Below are 19,921 nucleotides of genomic sequence, written 5' to 3'. Positions count from 1 at the left end.
TTTTTCTAATGCTGCATTCACACCAAAACTGGGGGGAGGCGTTTCAGCGGTGTTTGCATTGTAGTCAATGTACTTCGCGCGGACCGAAACAAAAGTGTGTGGAGCGGCGCGGAGGACGCATTTGGAGCGCTGGGCGGCGCAGCGAAATCCGCACTCGCGTGTTCGCCAAATTTGAAAAATTTGAACTTTTTTCGCATTTCGCCTCGCGGTAGCCAATTGACTTCAAGTACCTGCTACGTCACACACAGCATCCTGTCTGTTGTCAACCAGAGCGCAACAACACGGCCAACCGGGACCGAATGGTGAGCAAGGAAGTAGCATACAAGTGCTGGTAAGTGTATTTACTTGCTGTTGAACTGTACCAAGGTAGCAGCAGTGCTTATCATCCATGCCAAAGTTATTTAGTGCAACTGCCGGCTGCGGGATTGCCACTAAAAAAGCGGAAGTGCTATCACGGAGCAGCAGTGCTTATCATCCATGCCAAAGTTATTTAGTACAACTGCCGGCTGCGGGATTGCCACTAAAAAAGCGGAAGTGCTATCACGTACTTCAAAAACCTCTCGCTGCTGGAGAAAATAGTGCCCAAGAAAGAAGTTGAAGTAGTCGGCGGTGCTCTCTTTTTGTTGACTGTTAACGTGCTCTACAGTCCTTCACCAAAGGACACGCCTCCTCCTCTCCCGTGTGTGCAAATGCATGAATGCGCGGCAATTGTTCCCAAAAAACTCGTGAAGGAAGCGTTCCAGATCACCTTATCGGTTTTGGTGTGATTGTAGCATAATCCTGCATTCACACCAAAACCAGGGGGAAGCGTTTCAGCGGCGTGTTTGCATTGTAGTCAATGTACTTTGCGCAGACCGGAAGGAAAGTGTGTTGGGCGGTGCGGAGGACGCGTTTGGAGCTTGGAGTTTGATAAGTGTATTTACTTGCTGTTGAATTGTACCGAGGTACAGTTTTTATCATGGATACTGTTAGAGTAGACAATATTAAGTATTGTACTCTTTGCGTGTTCAATTAACTGAATGGTGAGATTCTGTTGAAGAAGTTCCTTTGCAAAGGTATTTATTAATTACCAGAAGCTTCTGATCACACAAATGAAGTCACCCAAGCAGTGCTCTGTTCAAATGTGTGTTTCTCTCCAGCCCACATCATTATTTATTCACAAAGAGGGTTCATAGAAAGGTCAGCCCACAACACACCTGGTTACAACTGAATGAATACAAGAGAATCCGTTCCCATGGGTATAAATCAGATTAGAAAAAATACAATAATAATAAGCCTGACTCCCTTCCGACACAGCAGAATCCCGGCCCTCCCATTAGATAACGAATGAATGTTTGAACTCGTTGCCCTTCCTCATGAAAGTAACACAGACAAGAATACAATTCATTGAGCCTACACTGAGTCAACTAAATCCAAAACGGCTAAAATATAAATTAAAACTAAAAAACAATGTTAATAACTCATCATTCCCTCATTTGAGCTCTTGAGAGCTCAACACATTAAAACATTTTTTTTTTTCAATGGTTGTGTGGTAAAAATAATTATCCTTAAAACATCCCTTTAGCAGAAGAGGAGGTAGTTTAGCAATCATATGACATTAAAAAACAATTTGATACATTTAAAAGATTTTTAGTGGAATAAGCATAGCATATGTGAGGCTTAACATAAAATGTTGTTCATTAAAAAGTGTCGCAATATATCGGCAGACAAATATGTGTTCTTTGAAGCCATCTTGTGATGAAGTTTTGTTGAATGAAAAAAGTGACGCAATAGTTCTTTCTTCTTTAAGAATCTGGGGTAGACTACCCAAATTCTTCGATTTGTCACGGGATTATTCTGCCCGAAAAATTTGACTGTTCGTGAAATGATTGCCCAAGAAAAGGCACTTGACTTGATCCGTTGACTGATGTCCTCAAACGGTGTCGAATGATGTCGAAACGGCCGCTCCAGAACGATCACTGGGTCAGCTGACGTGGCTCCAGGTCGGAGGTGATAAGATTGATGATCATCAGTTGATGAGATAGCCGAGCCTGGCACGTCTCCGGAAGCCTTGTAGACCAGATGTGGAATTTTCACCAACCCCCTGGGGCCGTTCTCCTGAGTGCAGAAACTTTTCATTTTTAGTTTCTCATAAACTCACATAAATTTTATTTGGAGGAAAAAACCCTGATAGTTTTTGTTAGTTGGGATTAGTAAATGTTATTTGGTTAAGATCCGTAGGTCCTGTGCTGTTGGAACAGGAAAAGATTTATTTTTGTGACATTAAAATAGAGCCCAGCCCTTGATTGAGTTGAATGACATTCGCTCATTCATTAATATAAGACAGAGCTTGTAAATATTTATCTTTCAAATAGGTTTTGTTCAATAATAGGTAATTTTTTACCATGACTAAATTTGTTCTAAATTTGCATAACTGTGCCTTTCATATCTCTTATTCTCTTCCCAGAATCCCATGACCGGCCGAATCCTGGCATGCTGGGAAGAACTCACATATATTCATATTATCTATACTCTTTTGCAAACACTGGGCTCCAAACATTACATTTTTCAAATGTGATTCTGAGATAAAAGATATAATATAATATAATTACCTTCATTCGGCGAATATGCATTGTTGTCCTTGCTTGCTTCAGACTTACTTTGCGATCGATTTCCTCTGGTAGATTTCTTCATATTCAAACTGTGGATTATCACTTTCAAACTCATCCTGTCAATTAGAGTGTAGGCCGATACCCCACAACCTTTTTAATTTCGTTTTTAAGTTTGATTTTAATTTTCTAACTCGTCTACATTGGTTAAATTCTTAAACATAAACTCCCTCATTTGACAAAGATCCACTGATTTTTTCAAACACGTCAAGATAAAGGGAGGACAAAATAGAGACCTCATAACTCAAAAAACGTCATAAATAACTCAACCCTCTAAATCAGGCTATGAGATAAACAAAAGAGCTACAAAACACTATAAAACTGAGCATAAGCAGATACAACTTAAGACACTAATATATGATGACTTTGGGGCCATAAAAAATAGAGGTAACCATATTACTCTAATTCTCCTAGAGTCCCGAAAATTATTTTAAATGACATTCAACCTCACCTCTTTTACAGATTAGTGGGGCTGAGGATAAAATCACACAAAATTTACAAATATCTACCATTTCCTAGATTCAATCAAACTAAAAATCATCTTCAAACTGCTAATCTTTCACATATTAGCGGGGCTCATAAAAAACACAGCACACAAAATATTTCTGGGATTTATAAATCAGTGCTGTAAAAAAAAAAAAAAAATCTAATTTAGCCATCAAACTCTTAGTTAGTCTTTTACTCGTTACTACTCATTCTATTCTATTATTTATTTTATACTATAGCTGCAGCTGGACGAAGTCCAAAAAAGTTCCTCTAGGGGAAAATAAAAATATATCGTATCATATCATATTAATAAAATTCCCATTGTACCAATTCAGAAACTGATTCTCCCAAAAATATAGGCAAAAATTTAGTAGGCTATAGATTGAAATAAATTTTCTCAATCCCTCATTTCAAATTTACATATGTCGTTTTCAATTTCCTGAAATATCTTGCCATAGATCACAGTTCCCCACTCAACACATTAAAAATGCCTTGCATATCACTATGTAGCATATCTTTGAACAAGTATTCCCATTCCGACCACCAACTTTCTCAGTCCAGTCCCCCAGCAAAAGGCAGGACGGCAGCTGTTGTCAATGTTCAGTCCTGGCCAGCATGGCGGCTGCTGTGGCAGCAATGTTCAGAGCAGGCATTTAGATTTCCTCTGGATGCAAAACAGCCATAGGGGAGAAGTCACTAGAATGAGGCGTATACACAGTCACTGGGCATTGAGGAATTTGAACATCATGTTTTTCTTAGGCACAGGACGAGAAGACTGTTGCTCTGCGGCTTTTGACCTTTGATCTCTGCCACATCCATTCAGACGCAGTCTGCAATGTGGATCCGATGACACACAGTCTTTCTGAGAGCTCACCTGATCAAAAAAAAATGCACACTCGTTGATACAATGCATTAAAAATGCCAGACTGAGGATATGGGATCATAGCAAGACAGTTCACTCCCTGCTTTCTCAAAAATGTTTCGTAAAAAACACAGCCTCTTTATTCATTTCTTTTTTCTTTTCAATACCCCTTCAAATAGCTACTAGCCATACAACGTATCAGCAGCTGGGGCGCATCCCGTTCGCAGTTTGTAATCAGTGAAGGCCATCAAACCCTCATCTGCCTTGGAACTCAAACATCAGTTTCTGAAATGACACACTCAGAGAAAAAACAAATATTAAAAATCATTATCAACATGTCAATTTCAAAAACATTCATAACTCCTTATTCAACTATCTTACTTCCAGCCACAGCTATACAGATGTAGGCATAATTATATCAACTCAACATAGCTCAAACAAAATGCCATTATTTTATCATTATTCTTTATTCATTTGTCCCGAAAAGGGAAAGTTAACAAATTAACCATCGTCATCAATCATTAAAATATAAAGACTATTAGCTCAGTCACTAAAAAAAAATAAAATAAAAAATAAAAAATAAAAATAAAACACTAATTTAATATTCTTTTTTCAAAAACTCAACAATATCTTTCAAATATTATTACTTATTTTATATTGTTTATCATTCCTCTCTTACCATTTTGACAAAGAAAAAGTCCCATTACGAGGACACATTATGCTAACAGCGCACAGCCCAGCCCCCACCTTTTTTTTCTAACCTAGAAACGGGGGGGGGGGGGGGGAGGAATCTTAACATTATAAATCGCAAAACCTATTTTATCATATTCCCATTAATAAAACAAACGCCACTATCACAACAGTATCATCTCACACAAAACAACACCAAACTTAGTTAAAATATTGAAGAAAAACAAACAAAATCCCCACATGCACATTTCTCACACACAATAACAATAATAGCCCCCACCTTTTTAGAAGCTAGGTCACACACTCAAATGCATACGCACACACTCTTCAGTCATTATAAAATAATAAACGGTGTTATTCCTTCAATTCGTTGTCTACAAATCTTATAACATTTAAACCGCAGCTTCGTACGGTAATTTCAGTAAACGGGTTAACTTCGAACAAACCACCCGTAAACAGCTCCAAAAATGGTGGAGTCATTTTAGCATCAAATTCAGCCTTTTTTCATAACAAACAAAGAAAATACAAAAGTCTGACATACCATTTTGTCCAGCGAAAGCTTTTTATACAATCGATCCACAGTTCGTTTTTTCATTGTTCATCGACGCTTTTATTTTTCGCTGAACCGGAAGCGCATTCAGGACAAACCATTCTGTATCCCGGTCAAAAACGCCCTCCATTTTGTTTGTAGTTTTTGATGTTTACTTTCGGTTTCTATCATATGCAAGTAGTATTAATATTTATCAATACAGTGACGTCTCACTGTTAGTATTAATAGTTCAATATGTTAACACATATGGCCACACACAGACAGACATAAGAATTACGTGACCTCTCGTTATACACAGCGGTTACCCAATCCCGCTGAGCTAAACTGTTCTCCATATATTGCAAAATTTCTGCAAGGCGCTCATTTTCAAAATAAATTGTCACGTACCATCGAATTCAACCGTAGAACAAAAGGTATTCATACGGTAATCCTGACCCCAAAACTACAAAAGTAGGAACGCCATAACTAAAATAAAAGTTTCACGTAATCTCTCGATTGATATACAGTGACACAAAATCCAATCATCGCTGTAATCAACCTGGACCCCTATATACTGTTCAATTTCAAACAGGCGCTTTTTCAAAAAACATATTACGTGATAGGACTTTTTCAATAAGAGCCATGAACAAATATGATACTCGTCCCCAATCCGGTCAAAACTGTTATATCATTAATATAAACAGAAACGCTCACCATAATCTTCGCGATCCTTAGTAAACAAGAAAGACTTGTTACGTCATCCGGCAAACCCTTTTATTCAATATATATTATGGTCTAAGGATTCTTCATAGCGTTGACGAGAAACAAAACAAATCAAAAAATTAACCGCTATTTCTTCCTGTACAAAAAAAGCTTCATCACTTCGAGTCTGCATCACGTCACCTTCAAATGCACCACTCCACGACGTGTTTAGTTCCATATCGTCGGAATTATCAACTCTCTAACGACATCAAACTATAACTTGTTCACACAGATCTCATTTAAAATTCAGACAATTTGGGAGACGAAAAACCAGTTGCAGCGGACCAGACAGACAGAACCTCTTCTACGTGGATAACAGTCTCCACTTACCGTACTTTATTTATTTAGGCCTAGAAGTTCCGCCCGTCCTTGAACGCTGCATCTAGCTCCACGTCCGTTCGGTTCAACGGAGGAGACCATTCGTTATAATTCAGCGTCGGCGGTCACCATTTGTTAGAGTAGACAATATTAAGTATTGTACTCTTTGCGTGTTCAATTAACTGAATGGTGAGATTCTGTTGAAGAAGTTCCTTTGCAAAGGTATTTATTAATTACCAGAAGCTTCTGATCACACAAATGAAGTCACCCAAGCAGTGCTCTGTTCAAATGTGTGTTTCTCTCCAGCCCACATCATTATTTATTCACAAAGAGGGTTCATAGAAAGGTCAGCCCACAACACACCTGGTTACAACTGAATGAATACAAGAGAATCCGTTCCCATGGGTATAAATCAGATTAGAAAAAATACAATAATAATAAGCCTGACTCCCTTCCGACACAGCAGAATCCCGGCCCTCCCATTAGATAACGAATGAATGTTTGAACTCGTTGCCCTTCCTCATGAAAGTAACACAGACAAGAATACAATTCATTGAGCCTACACTGAGTCAACTAAATCCAAAACGGCTAAAATATAAATTAAAACTAAAAAACAATGTTAATAACTCATCAATACCAAAGATATTTAGCGCAACTGCCGACCGCCAGATTGCCACTAAAAAAGCGGAAGTGCTATCACGTGACGTACCTCAAAAAAGGCAGTGCTGGAGAAAATAGTGCCCCGGCTGTATAGTCCCAGGAAAGAAGTGGAAGTAGTCAGTGGTGCTCTTTTTGTTGACTCGCTAAAGTGCTCTTTGTTCACAGAGGGACACGCCTCCTCTTCTCCGGTGTGCGCGAATGCATGAATGAGCAGCAATCGTTCCAAAAAACTCTATGCGGTGAAACGCTAGCGAAGGAAGCGTTTTAGATCACCTTTTCAGTTTTGGTGTGAATGCAGCATAAGTCGTAGTTTTTGTTTGCACTTCACAAATTTTTGTTTACACTTCAAGACGTTTTGCTTGATTCTTGTTAATTTTGTTTGCATAGGCTTCCAGCTCATAAAACTGGATGTCAAAAAATTAGAATACTGTGAAGAAATCAACATGCATACTTCCCAGCGTTTAAGGATAGATGGATGGTATTTTCAAAACAAACTGTCAATCTTCAGTAGTTGGTTGGGGATCCCTTTGCATTAATTACTGCCTCGATGCACCGTGGCATTGCCTGGGGGTCTTGGAAGCTAAAGCTTTGACGTTTGCCGTCAGCTCTTCATTTTTGGGTCTGGTGGCCGTCATTTTGCCTCGATAATACTATATTGCGACTCTCGTTATCCTCTTGTAAATAACAGTACAATCAATAAATGAGGGCCACCAGATCCCCCCCCCCCCCAAAAGAGCTGAGGCAAAAGCTGGTGCAATACTAATTTGACCATGTGTTGTATATATATTTATATTTATAGCTATGATGTTTCACAAAACAAAATCCACCTGTTGCTGAACCTAATAAGCCTTAGTTCAAAAATATTACTCATTACGTATTGTATTATTGTTATAACATTCCAAAACCATAAAATACATTAAGTTAAAAAAAATATAAATATATTTCTAAGAAATTCTAAAGGGTTCACATACTTTTGCCCTTAATATTTCATTTAAGCTGGACACTGTCCATGGAAACGGATGAGAATTATAATTTTCAAAATAACCTAATTTAGGTTTATTTGTGATAAGTTCTTATTTCATTGAGCAACAAAAACATTGTTAAATGCAATAAACATTCTTTACCAAGACCGTTAATTCATTATTTAGAAACTTGTGGTTAAGAAAATGGATGGATAGATTATCCAGCAGTAGCACAGTCCAATGACTGTGCTTTCTCTGCTAAAATGGAAGCCGTGAACTATGATATTGACAGTGACGTTTTGTCAAAAAGAACCATGCCCTTCTTCTTGATTTGACATACATACTTGGATGACGTTTTGATAATTTCTATGAGCAGCCGTGGGAGAATCAGCTTTTTGTCAATGCCGTTTTTTGTAAAAGAAGTGGGACTGTCTGAAACTTATCTAGGTCATTGCTTACCAGGTCATATGTATGAGGGGAAAAGATCGCTGCAGTACTTGTACACATGGGTCTATCTGTTTGCAACATCTAACTGCAGTTTTGATCAATCAAGCTGATGAAAAATCTGATTTGACGTTAACTAAACATCAATGGCATCCGTATCAATGAGGTCACAAAGAAGACCACACATTGCCATCTCTGTATAAATTTTCTTCAGGGCAATGTGACTTCTCATGCTATTTATTTTGACCTCAACCATTACCAACGTCCTACTTTGACCTTTAATATGTGTCTAACATGATGTATTGATGGCAAAATAATAACAAAAGATCAGCCATTAATAGTGCAAGAAATTCTTTTTTATTAAGCTATGGCAATTACTGCCATAGTATACAATGCAAGACACCAAAACAAAAGAGTACTTTCTATTACTTCACATATTAGGAAAAATACAATCGACTGTTGTGCAATTCTATCAAAGACCAGTGAGAACAAACTCGCATTTGCTCTTGTAAACCCAAAGTCATAACTTACACCTTTCTAATCATACATAACATACTTAAGTACTGAGTGATGTAAATTGTAAATACATTTTCATAAAATACAAACCAGCCACTGATTTGAAACTACAGGGTTAAAATAATTTATCATTTGAAAATAGACAAGAAAATAAAATTTAAAATAAATAAAAGCAAAATCCTCACTTGTAATTCTTTAGAAGACAAAGTGCATAAGTCACAAAATGGGGAAAAAATCCCTCAATCTTCAAATGTTTTTTGGATTCAAGAAGAAATGTATCTCAACCCATTTCGGCAGGGAGCACCTTACCGTGTTTCTACCACTAGAGCCAGGAGCGCTGTGGTACTTTTCTACCTTTAAAGTCAGGAAAGTGGATTTGTACTTTAAACCAGCGGAACCAGTCGATAGTAGCTGCGTTTCCATTAGTTTTCACAAAATAAAAGCGATATTTCTACAATTTCAATAAAGTAAAATTTCGACTTGTTGGCATTACCATTTAAGAGTATTTCACTTCTGAGGCATACTTATCGTAATGTCCCGTCTCGCGAGATCTTGTAATTCTTGTAGGAGGTAATTATGTAATGTTATCGTGCGAGACGGACGCCTGGAGTTGTTAGGATTAGTTTAAAAACATCTCTCCCCTCATCGGGCGAGATCGGGCATTTGGTGTGCGTGTGTGCACACAGACAGAATGGCTTTCAATGACGACGTGCACCATATGAGGCTTGATTGCTCATTGCCTGGGGCGAATAGCCATTTATCATGTATCAATGCTCGATAGCTTTGTGGTTAAAAGTACTTGTTAACCTCTTGGCAGGCAATTCCGACACGAAAAGTGAGTGGCCCTGTACTTCCTACTTCCTTTACTACGTGTAACCGGATGGGGTCACATGGTGACTGGCAGTGTGGGGAAAGTTCATTTTCTACGCAAACTTCCATTACACTTTTGTGGAATACTTATTTCGACAGGTCTCAAAAACCACCTCATGAGAGTTTAAAAACTATTTTGTGATAGTTGAGCTTTTGAAATTTTTGCATTCAAAGTTTGCTTTTGCGAGTTAGGGTAATGGAAACACACTAAGTGATATATTGTTAAGACATATGTTTGTAGACGGCTTTGAAATGGAATGGAGGATGAATAATTACCACTCAATTCCCCGAGGTTATTACAATGGCGCCCCAGTGTTAGGTAAATATACCTGCAGATGCCCGTTACATTTTTACTGCAGAACTGTGGGCGCACCTCGGTATTGAAACCAATATTTACGGTGACCGAGCCAACACACTCCGGCTAGGGCAAAAATCACGTGATTGTGCAAGAGATTGGGCTTGGTATCGGTAAGGGGCTCTCACATTATATATTTTTTTAAATCATCTACTTCACACAAGGACATAAAATAAACAGATACAAATATACAATAAATAATTCAAACACAAATAATGTTTGAAAAGTCTGTATTCACACATTTTGTTTTATTGGATTTCTTTGTGTGAAGAGGGATGGTTTGCCAGGCGCTTCAGGCCTTAATGGGTTAATGAAGCAATTTTGCACATTAAAGAAAATGTCACTTAAAATCTAAATTGTACTGAAACAGATAGAAAAAGATTACTTTTTTTCATAACAGTTGGAGGCAGAGTGGTGGCTCAGTTGATTCCTGGTTGTTTGGATGGGATCACATGATGAAGCAGTGTCTCTGGGCACTGCCAGGGTCACCCTGCATACAAGTAAGTGCATGCAAGCAAATCAGACATTTTAAATCCGTGATGTATTTAGTTTATGTACCCTAAGGTAGTTAAAAGTGGCAAATAAGTCTGAATGTTTAAAGGGATAGTGACAAGTAAAGGCAACCAGACATTTCTATTCCCTAACTGTGATTGATCTTCGTAAAAATTAGTAGATATAACAGTTTTTTTTTAAAGACTATGACCATACAAAGAGGGTGAGTTATTTGTTTTACCCTTTTTATTTAATTAATGTATCTCGGTCAAACACCCACCAAACTCATGGCAAACATCCAAACACAGCCACTGACTTACGTCAACTACCATAAAAAATGTGTACATGTCTACATATAAATATACACAAACACATTTATCACTGTTTGTGCGCAGAAAGGAAAAAAAAAATCAAACTTTCAAACGTCAAATGATCTTGTATTTTGCTAAAGGAATGAATACAGCTAAATACGCAACAACATTTAACATTAAGCTGCAGTCAAGAATGCCGGTTTTAAGAAAGACTACTGGTCAAAATGACCAGAAAATGCGTTCTCTGTTTGTACTCAATATTAGCTCCTAAAAACTTCAATAGGTTTTGTACTCACTTGCAGTTGGTAGAGGTCATCTTTGATCATCTCCTCTCCATTTTCAGCATCATCTTCCACACCATCCCATTCTTCTGCTGCCTTGTAAGTAATGTTTCTGTTTGCCACCTCCTAACACACATGCACACTAAACATAAATACCCTGACTGATAGTGCTTTAATACACAATGTGCTAGTAATTTATATTTGTAACAGACTGAGTCTCATCATCAATCTCTCTTCGACATAAAATTATAGTTTCTAAATGGTACAGTATGGAATGCTAAATTTCAACCACGCCCGGAAAGTTACATACACACAGTTATGGAGAGGAACAGTGGAAATCAGAATTGAGTTTACTTTAACTCATTCAAACCCCAAAATGTGTAAGTATGTTTAATACTTTGTCCTTCACTCCCAAAAAGAAGAGGTGGCTTAAAACAATGGTAGTTATTACAAAAAAACGGCCAGAAGGTGGGAGCAGAGCATATCAGATCAGCCAGGGCCATGTTACAAGCTCTTTTTGCCAGTGTTTTCAACAGATTTGTGAATAATGATGAAACTGCTAATTGCTGCAAAACGGAAAGAGATACAACTATACTTTTGGTAGGTTGCATGTTTTTATAGCAATAGAACACAATATTCTGTGGGCTTTGCAAAATTGGTCAAAATCCAATAGAACAGCTGGGAGCAAAGGGGGTTGCTTCAGTGAAATGGCTGGGAGTGAATGAGTTAATCCACTTGAAATATGATATACTGTACTTATTACAATATGATGTCATGGATAAGTTCAAGAGAATCACATCAGCAATTTATCATTTCAAACTGGGCAATTCCCAAATAAAATAAAAACAGCAAAAATCATTCCGATCTATAAAACTGGTGACAAATACAAGGTCACAAATTGCATGCCCGTCTCCCTTCTACTACCATAATTATCCAAGATTCTTGAAAAACTTTACAGTAACAGATTAGATACAACTGTAGAAAACCAAACTATCTATCTATCTACTATCTATATAGTCAATATTTTATTTTATTTGTATTGCAAAACGGTAAGTATGGTCAACTGCACTAGCTTTAACAGTTTACTTACCAAAGAAATGACTGATTCCATAGATAACAAGAAACACACAATAGGACTGTTCAATGACCTACAGAAAGCATTTGATACCATAAACCATGATATATTGATTAGTAAATTGGTGCGTTAAGGTATTAGGCAGAGATACGGCCTTGAATTGGATCAGAAATCAGTTTGTGAAGTTAGGTGAATTTAAATCAGAATGTTTGGACACAGCAGGTTGGCACTGCTACCACAGTTCTCAAAAATTCTAGAAAAAATATTTTTATAGAGACTGGACAATTTTATTGAGGAACATAAGCTTTTAAGCGAAAATCAATATGGCTTTAGAGAAAAATGGACCACCTCAATGGCAGTCATGGAACTTGTAGAAGCAATATCAACTAACATAGATAATAATAAAAAATGACTGTTGGAATTTTTATAGATTTAAAAAAAGCATTTGATACTATAGATCATTCTATACTAATAAACAAATTCTAAAAATATGGCATAAGAGGTTTGGCATATAAATGGATGAAAAGTTATTTGGATAAAAGTTATCAGTACTTACAATTTAACAATATCCAATCAAAACACTTGAAGATTACTCATGGAGTCACCCAAGGGTCTGTGCTAGGCCCTAAATGATTTATATTGTATATTATTATATCTGTTATGTCTCCAAAATATTCAAAAGTGTCTTATTCGCCGATGACACAACTTTCTACTGTTCAGGAGAAAACCTGAAGCAGCTTCTGACAACTGTGGAGTATGAATTAAACACATTAAAACATTGGTTTGCTATGAACAAGTTATCACTAAACTTAAATAAAACAAAGCTTATAATTTTTGGTACTCGACAAACTACACAACAGGTCAAAATTATGGTAAATTCAATTGAAATAGAAAGTGTATAAAAATACATTTCTTGGAGTAGTTATTGATGAAAAATTATGTTTGAAGTCACACATAGATATTGTCAAAATATACACAGCCAACTCATTCTCCATTTATTAAATCAGGGGGTACAAGTGTCAACAAAATAATTAAAACGGGTACAAGTGTCTATAAAATAATTCAAACAAGAACTAATATTAAGCAAAAGTGTGTTTCTGTAAAATGTGTTAATTTGTGGAATAATTTTGGAACTGACCTGAAAAGATTTAAGCCACTTGCTGAATTCAAAAAATTACTCAAATCAGACATGAGCTGTTAAAATTGTATATATGCTGTAATTTCTTTGGATGTACCGGTATGAGTGTAATGAAATTTGTATATGTGAGTATGAGGATATGATTCATAAATGTATTATAGCAGAGGTGTGGACTCGAGTCATGTGACTTGGACTCGAGTCAGACTCGAGTCATGAATTTGATGACTTTAGACTAGACTTGAAAAAATGTTAAACGACTTGGACTTGACCAACAATGACTTGTGACTTCACTCGGACTTGAGCCCTTTGACTTGAAAATACTTGCTTCTTCCACCAAAACAAAAAGATCAAAAGGTATGTTAACGAGTAAGTTCCTTTCGGTGTGTGCGCGCGTGTGTGCGCGAGCTGGGCTGACAGCTATGGAGAGAAATTTGTGTCTTTATTTTCAATCAAACAAAAAAGGGATTTGCGATCCCCAAAAAATTCAATCAAACAAAAAGGGGATTTGCAACCTCAAATACATTTCAAACAAAAAAGGAATTCCCCCCCCCCAAAAAAATATTTGCAAAAAAAAATAAATAAATAAAAAGAGTTGCAAACAAAATTAATGGATTCAGATTATTATTATTTTTTTACTTTTGCAAGCAAGTTTTTAGGTTTTGTTTGCAACTCCTGACTTTTGGTTGCAAATCTGTTTTTTGGTTGCAAATCTGTTTATTGGTTGCAAATCTTTTTCTGTATTGTGTGGGCGGAGTCCTCCGCTCAACCGATGATAGAAGCCTTTTCAATGGTCAGCTTGGAAGCCACTGCGACAATGTTCATTGGTCAGCTCGGAATGGGGGTGTGACAATGTCTGTCTGACTCTTTCTGGCTTATTCTACAGGGTCCGTCAGCATCGAGGTAAATATAGCTTTTTTTTCCCTTTTCTTTTTTACTTTTCTGTTTTAGTTATATCTTATATTTATCTAAAAGCAACCCTTGATCAGTCGTTTATCCGGTGCTTTGGTCTAACCATTACAATTAGAGTAATCACTCACTCAGCATTGCTTAGCAATGCTAGCTAGCTCTGATTACCAGAGGGGGGAATCTGAGTAATGGGGACTACTACTAATAAACTTTTCTAGTTATACAAAGACACAAATAAATGTAAAATAGTAGACAATTTGTCTTTATAACACTGTGGAGAATCAAGGTAATTCAGTTTCAGAAACAAAAATGGTTTCTTCCACTTTCTGTTTAGTGTCAAGGTCTGATTTATGGACATACACTAAAGGTCATCAAGACAGTTCATCTGATTACAGATTGCTCTTGATTTGGTTCTGAATGTGGAGATGGGATCAGCTGCTACTCAGTGGAGAGGCAGATCTATTCTAGGGGGAATAAAGGGCCAGGGTAGCAAGTTTTCAAAAATAACATTATATAAACAATGTTTAACTACTTGCACGCTTGATTGGTTTTACCATGTTTAATAATTTAAAATAGAAATAAAAAAAACTAATAGTGTTCATTGCATCTTTCTATTTTTCTGTATGTGGCCCCCAGAGGAAAAAGTATGGACACCCCTGCTGTACAAAAAAACAGGTCATGGCAGTTTTATTGGTGGGAAAAGTGTCCATAACCAGAGGTAATTTGTATGCTAGTGTCAGAGCATTATATAACTAATTGTCTGTACAAAAAAAAAAAGCTACGTTTCTAAAATCGTTTTAGCCATATTTTTTATTTTTCCAGATGTTTTATGGTAGTATGCTGCATATGCATGTAAATAATTGGAACCTTTAAAAATAAAATGTCTATAACATCCTCCTTCTTTTAAATGTAGGGTGGAACCGCTATGAAGAGACCTTTGAGGTGTAACCTGTCAGTACTACAGTGTACTCCATGGATTGGAGCAACATGGCTTGATTAAAAACAAGTTCCAATTTCAAGTACTTTAAAACAAGTTCTCCCATTGTAAACAAGCTCTGGTAAGACACGGCCATTTTTACGACATTTCTATGCATTTATGTCATGACATAGCATGCGCACACTGGACGTGGCTTGGCTATTCCGATTTTTACATGACATTTGTTTGAATGTGCAAAAAGTGAATCCCAAAAATTTGCATTCAGATTTTGTTGTTTTATTCTGATGGAGGTGTTCATATAAAACATTTTTCACTACGTTTGGTCATTCAGTTTCATTCTAGTCGGAATACATGGCTCCACGATATCCTGGCTAATGAAGTAATTTACAGAAAGGTTTAGATTAAGAATTATTATTTATATATATATATATATATACATACATACATACACACACACACACACACGCACGCACGTCAGAAATTATTCATAATTTAGTTGTAAAGTTACTCACATTCAACCAGCATTTTTTTCCTCAATTGGAAATGACACAGGTGTCTCCCAGAAGATAATAGGATGTTGTACAAGAGGCATCATTGTGGGGAAAAATATACCTCAGCCTTTATATATATATTCGAACAGAAAGTGGCACATCCAAAATAATTCTTACCCTTTTCAAAAATCAATAGAAAAGCCTTTAATGGCTATTACAACAAATGAAACACATCCTATAGTTGGTGATCAGCTTTGTGCATGACTCGGCTGATATTTTTGCCCATTCATCTTTAGCGATGAGCTCTTCTTGTCGTCACACTGATTTTTAGTTCCTTCCACAGATTTTCAACTGAATTCAAGTCTGGATTCTCTGGGCAAAACGTTAATATTTTTTGTCTACAAACCATTTCTTAACCACTTTGCTGTGTGTTTTGGGATTTGGTCATGCTAAAATGTCCACATATTCAAAATCACGCTACAGTGATATCAATACATGAATGCAGAACATTTTGAGTGGTTCCACCACACTGGAATCCCTCTGTAAGTAGAAGGATGCACTGGTGATTTCCTCATCTTAAACATTTGATTGAAACAAAAGTTAACAACAATGGTGGGTACCCCACAACCAGAAATGTCAACATCTCAATAAATCATCATGTGCCCTTGAGCATCAATTACAGCTTGACAACGACGTCTCATGCTGTTCAAAAGTCGACTCGTCTGCTGAGGCGTGGCATCCCACTCTTCTTGAAGGGCATTGAAGTTCTGGGGTGCAGAGTTTCCAGCCTCTACACAGCGACTCTGCTGATCCCACAGGTTTTCAATAGGATTCAGGTCTGGAGAAAGTGCAGGCCATTCCATTTGAGGTACACCTAGTCTCCAACAGCCATTTCCTGATGATGCCACCTCCATGAGCTGGAGCATTGTCGTTTGTGAATTTTGCCGTTAAGATCCTCGTTACAGAACAGCAAACTAGTGCAAAAAGTACTGAAACATTTTGACAGTTGAACATGTGCATTCAAAAGCTTAGAGAAGGTCACATTAAGTTCACCTGCAAAGGTTTGAATGCATTTTAGGCTCGTCCTGAAATTTCACCCAAAAGCCAAATATCGCTAACTTTTTGTGAGTAGTGTATATAATTTAGTGTAAAACATTGTCCAAGATTTTTCTTTATAATACAATGTGATAACAGACATATGCTAATTTGGGGAAAATAATGTATAATATTGTGACCTTTTTAAATCTTTATATTAGTCCATTTAGTTACTGTAGCTTTCATGAATTAATTTGACATTCCAGATCCATCAATATGAAGAGCCCCTCCCTTTGGACCATGGCAGTGAACAGTGCACGGGATCATCATATGTGCCATCCAATGCTCTTTGTCAGAGGAAAGACTTGCTGCACTACAGCAAATAAATCCAACCTCTTATTTTTTCAAATCTGGTCAGCACATCTTGCAGGCTCTCAATGTTGCGGACTAGTGGGCAATCAAGGAAATTACAGATTGGTCCAAAAATACATTACATTTGTTTATGTCACAGATGAAAATAAATACTTGTGCCAAGCAGTTTGTCTTTTAAAATAAAAATTAAAAAACGCTGATCAACAACAAAGCCTTTTGCAGTTCTGGTAAAAACAGTATATGTGGAACAGACTCTGAGACATATGCTTGTAGGCCTGCACCACCTCAGGAACGCAGGAGGCTCCTCCATTTTCATCTTCTGGTTTCACATCTTCAATAGTAAAGAAAATATAAGTAGCTTATAAGTGACAAACATGCAAAGTTTTTTTTTTTTTTTTAATCAGATAAGATGTGTTTGACATGTGATTTGTAGAGTTAACAAACAAGATTAAAGTTATTACATAATATTTTAATTCCCAACTATCACAAATTTAATCTCTACTTCAAACAACAAGACGTAGGGGGAACAGCTACTGTAAATAAATTCGACTCCCAGTCCTGCTTGTATCTGAAGCGAATGTTAAGGCTTATTTTATGAGTAAAAAAAACAAAAACAAAACTTCATACTAACAGCCATCCCAGTGAGCCGAGTATTTGTAGCGTTTCGACTTGCCAACAATATAGCTTCATGAATGAGTCAGTTATCAGAGCTAGCTAGCATAGCACAAAACTTCATACTAACAGCTATCCCAGTGAGCCGTATATTTGTGTGTTTCAATTGCCAACAACATAGCTTCATGAATGAGTCTGATATCAGACTATCAGAGCTAGCTAGCATTGCTAAGCAATGCTGAGTGAGTGATTACGCTAATTGTAATGGTTAGACCAAAGCACCGGATAAACGACAGACCAAGGGTTGCTTTTAGATAAATATACGATATAACTAATACAGAAAAGTAAAAAAAAATAGCAATATTTACCTTGATGCTGGCGGCGACTGTAGAATGAGCCAAGAAGAGCCAGACGGACATTGACACACCCCTAAACTGACCAATGAACGTTGTCGCAGGGACTTCCAAGCTGACCAATGAAAAGGCTTCTATCATCGGTTGAGGGGAGGACCCCGCCCACACAAGACAGAAAAAGATTTGCAACCAAAAAACAGATTTGCAACCAAAAAACAACCTTGGTGGATTTTACTTTGAAGTCTGCCTGCAAGGTAGCGTGAACGCCAGCTTGACTACTTCCCTTTGACATGTTTTTATTGAAATGACATATTTTTCCACCATTATCATAATGCCACCCCGAAAGTATATTAAATAGCAAATTTAGGACACGAAAGCAGCGTTAGCATCGAGTTCCTGGTTGGCAACAGTAGACCTATGGTACTTTGTAATCCACTCTCCCTGTTTAAATGACAGGTATGTGCCTTAAATTGCACTTAAATGTGTTTTTTATTATTTAAAAAAAAAATAGAACTTTGCCTTCATTTATAGTTATTTTATAGAGTACCAGCTTAAAAAACAAAACAAAAGAAAAAACATTAAAAATGTTCAATATGGCTATTTGGATTTTAGGAACACAACTTCAAGTGCATTACAAGTGCAATATAACATAAGGCAGGATACCTTCACCTTGTTATTTTATACATGGATCATGTATAAAATAATGATGTATCTTGCCTTATATTGCACTTTAAGTTGTGTTCCTAAATCCTAACGGCCATATTAGACATTTTGAGTTGATATATATATTTTTTAAATTTAATGGGCAAAAGCATTTTATAAAATAAATTAAGACAAAAGTTATATTTATCTGATTAAATTAAATTAATTAATTAATAATTTTTTTAATTTATTTATTTTAAACGATCCGTGACTTTTGTGATCAGTTGCACCACTAGTTGTTTGGGTACAAAAACTATGAGGTGGTCAACAACAAATTAATTGCAGTATGTCCAAAATTAGATCACTGACAGAGAGGCAACAACTTCAAACTTCGTTCAACATCTGAAGTTGCAAAAGAACGTTAAGTAAGCTAATGATGGTTGTTTATCAGCTAATATTTGTTGTTAGCTGCGTAGTTAATGAGACTGTCTGACTGGTAACACATTGCAAATACAGAAATCTGTTGCACCATTCTGGGTTCAATCCCTGAGTCCCTGACTCCCACTTTGATGCTCACCCCAAATAATATAATCTATGATGTTGGTAAAATGACTTGAAAGTGCTTGACTTGTGAATTGCTTGAGATTTGTCAGTCTTGACTCGGGACTTGTTAGTCTTGACTCGGGACTTGAGGGCAAAGACTTAAGACTTACTTGTGACTTGCAAAGCAATGACTTACTCCTACTTCTGTATTATAGTATATGCCTATGAATTTAATGTACATATGTTGCTGGCAAATGTGCGTATGTTAAAGTGCACTTGTATATATGACTAGGTTCATACATTTTATTTTGTTGAAATACATTAACCTTATTATTTTATCATCATAAAACGAATAAGGGGTAGGACTAGATACGTTTTTAACTTCTTCCTACCCCTTTTGAACATATAAACTCTTTTCTTTCTTCCGTTTTCTTGTTTTTCTTATTTACTTCAACTTATATTTTATACTTGTAATGTGTTTTCTTAATGTTTATATGTTCAATAAAACCAAACCAAACCAAATTGAACACTCTAAATTGTCCCTAGTTGTGAGTGTGAATGGTTTGTCTTTGTGTACCCTGGATTGGCTGGCAACCAGTTCAGAGTGTACCCTGCCTACTGCCCGAAGGCA

The 19,921-nt window shown here is 36.7% G+C and overlaps 1 protein-coding gene across 3 annotated transcripts in view; it reads right to left on the bottom strand.

Annotated features, from left to right (window-relative positions):
* Window positions 1–1,022: 1,022 nt before the first annotated feature.
* lmnb1 (lamin B1) overlaps window positions 1,023–19,921 on the bottom strand; it is a 72,130-nt gene continuing 53,231 nt past the window's right edge. Inside the window, exons 10-11 of one of the 3 annotated variants that reach the window (XM_086096248.1) lie at window positions 11,202–11,312; window positions 8,696–10,592 (exon numbers count right to left, since the gene is read on the bottom strand). In XM_086096248.1, the coding sequence (XP_085952374.1) occupies window positions 10,551–10,592; window positions 11,202–11,312 (153 nt within the window). In that variant the 3' untranslated portion in view covers window positions 8,696–10,550. Of the gene's footprint in view, window positions 2,098–8,695; window positions 10,593–11,201; window positions 11,313–15,426; window positions 17,472–18,120; window positions 18,240–19,921 lie in introns of those variants that run through there. The other 2 variants (XM_086096249.1, XM_086096247.1) reach the window with 2 other exon arrangements.

Source organism: Leptonotus elevatus, chromosome 15, assembly GCF_054856555.1.
Source record: "Leptonotus elevatus isolate MCC_2025b chromosome 15, RoL_Lele_1.0, whole genome shotgun sequence".
NCBI lineage: Eukaryota > Metazoa > Chordata > Actinopteri > Syngnathiformes > Syngnathidae > Leptonotus > Leptonotus elevatus.
The sequence above is the reverse complement of the archived record's forward strand: the minus strand, read 5'-3'. Positions and strand labels throughout refer to the sequence as shown.